At 55.6% G+C, this 10,804-nt stretch overlaps 1 protein-coding gene across 1 annotated transcript in view; it reads left to right on the top strand.

Moving 5' to 3' along the window:
* Positions 1-10,804, top strand: part of TBCD (tubulin folding cofactor D) — a 174,320-nt gene that overhangs the window by 112,138 nt on the left and 51,378 nt on the right. Inside the window, exons 10-11 of the mRNA XM_017879152.1 lie at positions 1,643-1,700; positions 7,075-7,104. Coding sequence (XP_017734641.1) covers positions 1,643-1,700; positions 7,075-7,104 — 88 coding nt within the window. The remainder of the gene's footprint in view (positions 1-1,642; positions 1,701-7,074; positions 7,105-10,804) is intronic.

Below are 10,804 nucleotides of genomic sequence, written 5' to 3'. Positions count from 1 at the left end.
CCCCCCCCCCCCCCGCCCCCATGCTAGACACGCTGGAGGAGACTGTGGCCCCAGAACCTGAGTCAGGAGTGCGAGGCTCTGTGGCATCTTCTGGGCCATCTCCAGGGCCTGGAGCAGGCACCTGTGCCCAGCGCTGGAGGTTGGGGGACAAGTGCTCTCTCTGATAAATGCCCGAGTTTCAGCTCTGTGGCTGTAGTTTGTAGGTCTCCTGGCTCAGCATCCCCAAGCCCACACCCTCGGGACTCATGGGGCCAGGGAGGGAGGAGCGCAGAGAACATGAGGATACAGGAGCCCCTTGCCTGAGAGGTATGCTGTGAACCTGGAGAGTAAGGCCAGTGAGTCTGGGTCTGGGGCGACAGACAGTGTGAGATGCAGAACAGGCGGGACGTCGCGTACGTTGTGGCTGGTGGGGCCGGCGCCTCACACACACGCCCTGGGAGTCAGGGTGTGGTGCTGACAGTGTCTGCGTTGCCAGGCTGGAGTGGGACTTACTCTCTGCAATGGAACCCACACGCTTTTCCTCAGCTGGATGTATCTTTCACATTTAGCTTGTTTAACAGCAGAGCTGGTGAGAGGGCGCACAGCTGGCATCACCACTGTCCCCTGTGCGTGTCCCCGGCATCCTTCATGTTGACGTGGGCCCTGCCCCATGGCTCAGGTCTGTCAACTTCCCTAGAATGAGGCAGAGCACTTGGCCCCTAGGAGACCTGGAAACCAGGAACCTGGGAGGCGCTGGCGGCTGTGGAGGCCACTTATCTCCACGTGTCTGAAATTCTGTTTTCCACCTTTTCCCTTTAGGCTGGTAGGAGACACAATCTCTCAAGCCTTCTTTAGAAAGGGTGATTGTCCTCTGCCCTGCCCCAAACCCCCTGTGTTCTGTGCAGCGTCCGATGAGAGCGTTCTGGGTTATTCACAGTAACTAAGCTGGGTGATCTCACGAGAGGACGTAATGAGGCCCAAGGAGTCTGACGGGGGCCAGGAGAAGCCTTGTCTGAGTGTGGCTTGCGTGGAGGCAGTGCCTTGGCATCTGTGTGTGGTGCGGTGGGTTTCCTGACACTCTCTGGAAGGGGCCTCCGCCAGATACCCTGCCTGCAGGGCCTCAGAGCCCTCTGGGCACGGTGGGTGCTCATGCGTTTCTGCAGAGTTAGGCTGTGTGCGCGGCGTGGTCTGCAGGACCTGGACAGCCCCTGCCCTGGGGCATTTCTGTCAGCCACCTTGGTTTGCCACCGCCCCCGACCCCCCAAACGCTGCCAGTTCTCGTCCTCCAGGGCACCCCATTTCTGTCTTTTCGTTCACTGGACCTCCCCTCCTCCCACTCCGCATCAGCACAGCAGGCCAGGTGCGTTCTGCCCCCAGGCCCTGTCCTCACGGCCCTTTGATCCTACGCCCTTGGTGTGCGCTGTCTCGTGGCTCTCCTTAGAACCAGGGTCAGCCACCCCCAGCTCCCGCATGGCGTCTGGTGTCTTAGGGGTCACATGTGTCTGTTTGCAGTGTCTGGGTGCCTCAAGCTGCATGTTGCTTGCGGGGCATGTCTGAACCTCAAGTGGGCTTGAGTCGTGAGAGAAAGGCTTTCTCGTCGATACTGTGTGGTCTGTACTATTTTACAGATTCCTTTTTAATTAATCCTTTCTTGTTTTCACAGCGCATTGGTGATCGCCGCGGTGTTTGACCGGGATGTAAACTGCAGAAGAGCAGCCTCTGTAAGTTTCTCATTTTGATGTTTCCTGTCACGAAGGTGGGGGGCGGTCCTGATCTCCCCGATGCTCCTCTGTGTGCTGCCACCTGGTCAGCTCACCCGTCAGCAGCAGGAGCTGCAGCTTACTGTCTCTGGGTGTCGGGGAGGGCCGTGGCTTCAGCGTGTGAAGGGTGGTCAGGGTTAAGTCCCCACACCCCAAGCATCCCCAGAGCTGCAGCCATCACTGCTGGGGGTTGCTGGGCGATGCAGGCGAGTGGGACGTGCCCGATGACAGGTCTGAGTACAGGCAGCTGTGCGCCAAAGACGCGAAAGAGAGTGGGTTCTGTGAGGGTGGCCAGAATGTGGTGGCGGGATGGTCACTCACCAGGTGACCTTTGAGCCTCAGGAGGGGCTGTTGCGAGCAGTGGTCAGCTCTGCTTCACCCGGCCACACTCGCCCGGGCCTTACTGGATATGGGGCCTGCAGGACTGGGTGCGTCTTGATCACAGATGGCTGGTTTCCTCCAGAGGGAGCTCTGTGACGTTTGGGGTGAATTCTGGTTGTGAGGAGCGGTAGCAAGTGCTGCCGCGCTGACCAGACTACTTCATTTGGCTCAGAGCTGGGCTGGAGTGAGGCCTGAGTCTCTTGGGACCCCAGAAAGCAGGCAGCTGAGACAGTGGACCAGTCTCAAGATGAGAGTCTTGATTTCAGATACAGATAAGATGCTGAACACGTTTTAAGAGGGTAAGAACGGAGAGGCAGCATTTTGAGAAAGAGGGAGGGGTGAGGTTGGCTTTTGGTGATGGGGTGGGCCCATCCTCCTGGGCTCGAGCTGCTGGAACTCTGTGTCCAGGCTCAGCATAGTTGGCACCTGTTGAGGGAGCCGTTGACGCTCCCGTTACTGTCAGACTCAGGGGCCAGTGGGCCAGGTGGAAGGGTGCTGGGACTGGTGAGTATTTCCTGTCAGCCCTGCAGTGTGTGGGACTGTGCAGGTGCGGAGTTGGTTTTCTCTCTCACGTGCAGGAGCTCAGATGATGCCTTCAAGTCTTTCTAGTCATCTTCTGCAGCTTGTGGTGGCCTGCCTGCTGTCTGTGTCCTGAAGTAGTGAGAAGTCTTTCTCTGTCTCAGGTCCTTTAAAACTAGAGAGAATTCAGCAGGAGAGCTCAGAGGCTCTTCTCTGTCCCTGAAGCTGCTCTTATTTTGTCTTCAGTGTCAGTAGAAAACCTCATAATTTTTTTGGGAAGTCGTCACATTTTTGCCCTGATATTTACCCAAAGGCAGTAATTGTAAGACTTTGAAATATAATAAAATCTTATGTTAAATCTGTACTTAAAAATAAGCTTTTAGATGTTCTTTACTGCAACCTAAGACATTTCATGGGAAGCAGTAATAAAATTAAAGTACTTAAGTTTCTATGAACCCTGAATATGAGGTGAAATAATATAAATCATTTTTTCACATTAAAATCCCTTTAAACTGGCAATAAATCTTTTCTGATAAATACCACCGGAGTGCACCTTGCTTATCCAGTAGCTTGCAAAATTAAAACAGCCAAAGGTAAAAGATTCTCTGTTTAAAGCTTGTTAGGAAATGTGAGGATTGAGGGCCTCAGCATTGGGAATCATTTTTTCCAACTGTGGAGCTGCTGCTTTCAGATAAAGATGTCTCGGTCTTCCTGGCTCAGCTGGGTTCCTGTTCCACGCTGTCTCACTGGGGGCGGTCACCCTGTGGGGCCCCGAGGCCTCTTCAGCACCGGCCAGGAGGCAGCAGTGAAAGGCACTGGAGTCCCGTCCCTCCTTGGGGCTGGACACGGTCCCTGCCCCTGAGCTCTGGACGCCCTGCCTTGCCTTGGTGCTCCCGTGTCGAGACTGGCCACGGCAGCAAAGGCTGCGGTCGGGCATCCCGCGGTGTGTGACCCTCCCAGTAACGCGGCGAGGAAGGTGCTGCAGCTGGTTCTCAGCATTGGCAGGAGTGTGGCGACTCCGGCAGTCAGCGTGTGAGTGAGTTTGTGAAAACAGTCCCAGCTGTGTTCGTTGCTGAGCGCTGGTTTTTCCACACATTGGAAGGAGTCTAGCAGGCCCCCAAACGTGCTGACGTTGCAGAAAGACGTGTCCCCTGCCGGGAAGGAAGGGGCAGTAGAGACGGGGTGGTCGTGGCTTCTTGTTCATCACGAGGAAGGGGGTGGGGATGGGGCCCCTGTTCACTGACAGTTAAAGTAAAGGCACTTAAAGCCCCCATTTAACTGAAAAGATTTTAAATCTTTTCATCCAGCATTTCATTGGATATTTAGTGTCTGACCTCTATTTGTGACTTTTTATTTTGGGATAATTGAGATTTATATGCAGTGTGTCCCTTCCTTCCCTCCCTCCTTCCCTCCCTCCCTCCTTCCCTTCTTCCTTTCCTTCTCTCCCTTCTTCCCTCCCTTCCTTCCCAGTGCAGTGGTGCGATCTTGGCTCATTGCAACCTCCGCCTCCCCGGTTCAAGCAATTCTCCTGCCTCAGCCTCCCGAGTTGCTGGGATTACAGGCATGTGCCACCACGCCCGGCTACTTTTTGTATTTTTAGTAGAGACAGGGTTTCACCATGTTGGCCGGGATGGTTTCGGACTCCTGACCTCACGTGATCTGCCCGTCTCAGCCTCCCAAAGTGCTGGGATTACAGACGTGAGCCGTTGCGCCTGGCAGAGATTTACATGCAGTTTTAAAGACTAATGCAGGGAGAGCTCATGCGTGTTTCACCATTGCCTCCATGATAAAATCTGGCAAAAGCGCAGTGGAACATCGCAGCCTAGACGTGAGCATCGAGCCAACCCACCAGCCTTATTCCTACTTCCTTGGTTTTACCCGTACCCGTGTGTGTGCATGCATGTGCGTGTACGTGTGTGCATGTGCACGTGTGCATGTGTGCGTGTATGTGCCGTGTGTGCGCGTGTGGCGCACCATCCATGCGTGCTCAGGCGTTTAGTTCTGTGTGATTGTATCACATACAAATTCATGTATCCACTACCACAGTCAGGATACACGGCAGCCCCGTCTCCCCGAGAGGCCTGTGCTCCTGCTTTGCCCACAGCCCCTGCTGTTTCCCTCTCCTGACTCTTGGCAGCCACTGGTCGGCTCTCCGTTGCCTCTTCTGTCGTCTCGGGAATGCCGTGTGAATGAACTCTGTGGCCTCTAACGCTGTAGCTTTCTTCTCGGCACAGCTCTCTGGAGATCCACCCCGAGCTTCTGTTGCTGAGGGTGCCGTGGTTTGTGTGACCGTTTATGTGTTAGGGCATCAGGATGGTTTCTGGTCTTTAAGCTGCTGTAAACGTTTGTGCTCAGGTTTTCGTGTGAGTGTAGCTTCCGTTTCTCTGGGATAAATGCCAGGAGTAGTTTCTGGGTCGTGGTAGTTGGACATTTAAACTGCTTTCTAGAGTGGCTGCACCATTCGCGTTCGCACCACCACCTGTCAGCAGCCCTGCCTTTCTCTGTCCTCGCCTGCGTCTGATGTGGCCACCGTTTTCTGTGTCGGCCTTTCTGACAGGCGTGTGGTGATATGTTGTTGTGGTCTTTACCTGCGTTTCTGTCATGCCTGGTGGTGTGGAGTACCTTTCACGGGCTTACTTGCCATCTGTACCTCCTCTTTGGTGAAACATCTGCTCAGGTCTTTACTCATTTTCTAAGTGGATTGTTTTTTGTTGTTGAGTTTTGAGCACTCTTTACATATGTGGGATTCTGGTCCTGTGTTGGGTTTGTGTTTGGCTCTCTCCCAGTCTGTGGCTCATTTTTCCATCCTCTTTAATAGGGCAAAGTTTTTAATTTTTTAATTCTGCCGGGGTCTTGATCAGTTTTTTGTTTTAGTGGATCATGTTTTTAGTGCTTTTTAAGACATGAAGACTTTCTTAAGGTCTGGGAACTCCACCTCACCAGGTCCCAGGGATGCTGTGCCATGTGTTCTGCTCTGCTGGTTGGTCTGCGTGTCTGTCCCGCCAGTGCGCATTGTGTGACGGGCTGTGCTGTGACGCTGCTGCACGTAGTCAGCCTTCACACTGGGTAGGGCGATGCCTCCCAGCGTCTGCTTTCTCAGGATTGTTTTCCCTGTTTTAGGGCTTGTGCTCTTCCACATAAGTCTTGAATTTTTTAAACATCTTTTAGATACCACTGGAATAGTACATGTGTTCCTAAATAGTGTGTGTTAAATTAACGTTAGAGTATCTTTGTTGCATTGCCTTTTGGCAGGTTTTGCTTCTTACTTTCCTATTGAATTTATCTCAAAAGTGACAAAATGTCAAACGGCAGCAGTCAGGCCTCTTCCCTCCCCGTGTAAGAGCTGCCAAGCACCTGTTTCTGCCAATCTCCAGCCCAGCCCAGGGGTCTGTCTTGGAACCACCTGCATGTCTGGTTTCTGTGTGATTGGCCAGAGGTGGTGGGTGTGTCTGCTCCTTTTCCCTGGTGGTTGGGGGCACAGACCCTGGGTGGCTGTGTTTCGGTTCCTTTACCTGGTGCCCGTCTGTGTGTGCACCTACCAGCAGCCCTCATTCGGCCTTGCTCTCAGGAAGCCCCCAGGCAAGTGTTGGCAGGAATCCTGCCAGGCAGGAGGTCGCTTCTCCAGAGCGTGCTCCCTGAAGCCTCCAGCCTCCCTGACCCCACCCCGTGCTGGTGGCGTGTGTGGTGTGGCCGTGTGTGCACTTTGTTGGGTCTTCCTGGGATGCTGAAGTCCCCTGTGTCTCCAGCCCCGAGAACTCTGAGCCCAGGTGCTTTTGGGAAGGACGGGGCACCCGCTGGTGACACATGGGAAGGGAGGTGTGTTTGTCACCTTGCCCAGGTAACCTGCTCTGCCTGGTTGGTGTGCCTAAGGAGGGCAGGGTGTGTGGGGAGGACATGAGAGGCCTCCTGGAAGCACTTCATCCTGTTGAAGTTCACATTTCAACCTTTTCCGCGGCCCCTGCTCTGGGCCTGTGCCCGGCCTGGGACTTAGCCTGTTGACACTGTGCCATGGGTGTGGGCAGAGTGCCCTCCCTGGAGGGCGGCATGCGGTGCCAGTTGGTGACCATGAGCTGCCTCACAGAGCTCCTGAGGAAGAGTGTTGGGGCTCTGGGCTGTGCTTTAACCTGCCTGCCTGTCTCTCCGTGTTGACAGCTGGGGCCTCCACGTGGTGCTGCTGGGAGGCTCAGTGGTAAAGGCCAGTTTTCAGGATGTGTCTGAGTTTATAAACTTGAATTCTTAAATTGTGGTTTTAAAGAGCACCAGGACGTAAAAGCAGAGTGACACACCTTGAGGCTCTGTTCAGCCAACAACGAGGGCTTTTATTTAAAAAATAAAGCCGTGGGTCATTGACGTTGTGCTGTTTGTTCTGAACTTGCCTCTGGTGTTGGCGGAAGCTGACCTCGCTTACCTGCTGTGTTTGTTCTTTGCTCCGCAGGCCGCCTTCCAGGAGAATGTGGGGAGACAGGTATGGCTGCTTTTAAACACCTTTCTTCCAAAAGCTTCCTGCAGGTTTACAGGTAGGAATCTGGAGAGCCATAACCTCGGTGTCTTTTCGCACTGCGAGGTGTGGTGTGGCTACATCAGCGGCAGGGTCACTGGGAACCTGCACGTACAGCACTTTGCACACACAGGCCGGAAAGCTGTGTTTTACGCGTTGCCAAGGGCCACGTAATGTGACTCTGCAGGGTGGGGCGGGTCCCTGGGACCAGGCTGGCCTTGCACGGACGCAGACCTGACCCCGCCTCATCCCACACAGAGCAAGAGCTGGCTCTGTTGACGTCAGCTTGTGCCTCATCCGGACCGTAGGTGGGCCCAGAAGCCAGCTCCCAGGAGCTGTGGACCCCACGACCCCTCATCATGCTGAGGCTGCTTTTGCTGTGCCCTCTGACCCTGCCATCTGGTCACTGGTCAGCTTCACCTGTGAATGGGGGCCCAGGTTATTCATGTTGTGTGTGATGACGTCACATCTTGGGCGTGTGGTCGGGCCTTGCAGGAGAGTGGGACAGAGGCTGGAGAGGGGACCAGGGTCTGGGCTGCACCTGGGCGGGAAGCAAGGTTCCCAGAGAAGTCAGCCGAGAAGGTTCTGGATTCCCGGGCAGCAAAGCAAACACAGCCGGGGTCTGGGCTGTGGCTGGGTCGTGTGGGGCGGCATGGTGTGCACGTGGCCTGTGTACCTTTCTGACCTGTGGGGAACCCTCCAGGCAAAGGTGTCCGACTTGGAGTGGAAGCATCAAGGCCAAATGAGTCCAAAGGAAAAGCCGGACGCCAGAGTCAGCTGGAGAGGCAGGCAGATGAGGACTTGTGCATGTTATTGAAATGGTTCTCGAGGAGCCTGGCATGAGTGGTGTGGGCGGCTTTCTTTAGACAGAGCCCAGGAAGGGGCATGACTTCCTCTTGTTGGCCCGAGGTGGCCGAGGCCCACCCAGTGTCCTTGGGGTGCCGTGGGGTCTGCACGCGTTCAGAGCCCTGAGCCCTGGTAGGAGCCAGTTCATTAGGAAGAGACACCAGCCTTGGAAGGGGAGCCTGGGTATGCAGACAGCAAGAGCCGCACAGGCCGAGGAGAACATGAATGAGGTTTGGGCTTTTGAGTGGAGAGTGTGGCTGCTGTGAGGAAGAAGGAGCTTCTTGGAAACCACTTAGCTGAGCTGACAGACTTGCCAGCTTCCTGGAGAGTGACAGCCCAGGAGAAGTCGTCTGCCTGTTCCTGGGCTTCCAGCCCCTCCAGCGCCCCTGGAGGGGGGCGTGTTGAGGCCAGAGCCTGGGGTGGCGACCACGCTGTGTGGGCCCTGGGCCACACTCCACCATCACACTCTGTTCCGGGTTCCCAGATGCTGCTTCCTGGGAGGAGCAGCCGGGCCACGTAGGGAGCCATGGGGCCCTGCAGCTGAGCTGACCGGCTTCCCTGTGTGTGTGGCTAGATTTGAGTCATGTTACCTTTGTCGGGGCAGCTTAGGTTGGGGATTGATTGACAGGGAAAGGAAAGGCCTTTAAACTTGGTCTAAATTTAGGCAAGCAGCCAAAAAATGGGATATTCCCGTGGGTGCAGGAGTCTTGCACCTCAGTCCTGAGCCTGAGCCCCGTGAGTCTCAGAGCATTCCGCACAGTGACCCGCATGCGGACAGTAGCGGGAGCCTCGTGGAAGAAGCTGCACAGACTTTGAAGAGACACAAACTTTGAAAGAAGTGTGAGATGCGCAGGTCCGGAGTGTCCCCCGGGCCCGCATGGCCGTGTCCTGCTGAGGTTGGATAGAAACATTTGAGAAGAAGGTCGAGAACTTGGCGAAGCAAATGGGAGCAGACGTGTTACGTAGCATGCAGGGAAGCAGCCTAAAAACCCTTGGATTTGGAGAAGGCTGTTTCTAATACACAGATTTGGAATGAAGTTGTAAGAAATGCATTTACAGTAGAGGCTACTGGGTAACAGCAGGAGAAATGGGGGGTGGTTGGGGAGCGGCCTGGGGAACACGGAGGGGGCTGGGGGCAGAGACGAGGGACCAGCTTCTCTGTCCAGGCTCATCTTGGCTGGAGTTGGAGACTCTGGTCCTGAGTGGTCTCTGCCTTCTCCCCACTGAGCCCGGAGGCTCTTGAGCAGGTGGTGACTAACCCATGGGCAACTTTCGTGTCCAGGGCCTGCCAGACATGCCAGCCCCATGACCCTGCTCCTAGGCGAGTGCTGTCCAGGCCCCCAACACCACCGGGCCCTTGTGGTGGCCTGTCCACACCCAGGCCCCCAACTTCCTCCCTGCACAGGTGAAGAGGTTGAGGCTCAGGGCAGCTGAGCCCACCTTTGTCTGCTCGGAGCCTGTTGTTCCAGCCTCAGCCTGGCCAGACGGAGCCTTAGCCCCTGTGTTGGTCTTGCTTTGTTCTCACCGTGGGGGAATGCTGGGCACAGAGTCCCCTTGTTCTTGTTCTCAGCGAGACTTGGTCCTGGGCCACCCCGGCGTTTCCCTGGGCTCCTGCCTGCCGGAATGTGGGACGTGGCGTTGCCCCGCAGTGGGCGACATCCCAGGTTGTGGCACCTGCTGTCTTTCTGCAGAGTGAGCCGCAACACCTCCACTCGGGTGCCGGTTTCTCCCCTGTTCCACGGTTCAGTGAAGGACGCTCGTGCTGTCACTGATTCCAGCAGCCTCAGGCGGAAGTTTCTGGTATCTCCAGCAGCCCAAGCTCCCAGTGTAACCCTTGGGAAGGATTTGCTGGGAGAAAGCCGCATGGTACCTTCTCATTCCGGCTCTCCTGGCGGGAAGCAGGGGTGTGGCCCTGGGTGTTCTCAGGAGAGCTGGCTGTTCAGCTACTTTATTTGCGAAGCGATGACACGGATGAAGGTGTGAGGTTTTCATGATGAAGTGCAGGGTGGTGATGAGTGTGTTAAAGTCAAGGAGGGATCTGGATCCCGGGCTCGGAGGTGGGCAGGCCTGGGAGGCCTTTGAAAAACCCTGCTGCGGTTTATAGCTGTGTAAGGCTTTCTGTGTTTGGTTCAAAGTTTGTCATTTGTATTTTCTTAGGAAATTATTTATGTTGTTTTCAGAATTTCAAATCCTGGAACCTGAGAATGGTCTCAGTAACACCATGCAGCCTTCGGGGCTAGAGCTGGGGCTCCACTGGGAGGCTGTCGTGGGGTGGGAGGAGGTGCCGCCTCTCCCATGTCAGAGGCTTGGGGGCTGCTGGTCCTCTATGCTTCTGGGATCAGCTGTCACCACCCCCCAGAACCGGCTGGGCCGGCCACCCCCAGTCAACGTCCTGCCCGCCCAGGACAGCTGAGCGAGGCCTGGGCTCTGGTCCAGGCTTCGTAGACTGGGCAGGCGTCTGCATCCCCCACCTGACCCAGGCCTGCTTGCTCTGGTGTGCACCGACCTGCCAGCTTTGTGGCATGGGGCTCGGGCTGGTGGAGGTCAGTGGCTGGAACACTGTTGAAACCTGAAGCCCATTTACGGTGTATGTTTTAAGGAAAGATCTACAACATACCGAAGTGGAAACGTTTGAGTTGTTTGAAACGATGAAATCCTTGTGGGTGGTTTCGGTTACTGGGCGTGGTGTGGTCTGGGGAGCCCGTCAGGAAGGCAGTGTGACGTGGAAGTCCTCGGGGAGCAGTGTCTGTGGCGTGTAGCTCGCTTGCCACCTGCCTCAGGGCTCGGGGTTCGTCAGTGTCAGTGTCTGTGGATATGATGA

Source organism: Rhinopithecus bieti, unplaced genomic scaffold (assembly GCF_001698545.2).
Source record: "Rhinopithecus bieti isolate Rb0 unplaced genomic scaffold, ASM169854v2 scaffold_9899, whole genome shotgun sequence".
Lineage (NCBI taxonomy): Eukaryota > Metazoa > Chordata > Mammalia > Primates > Cercopithecidae > Rhinopithecus > Rhinopithecus bieti.
This window is presented reverse-complemented; position numbering and strand designations above follow the sequence as displayed.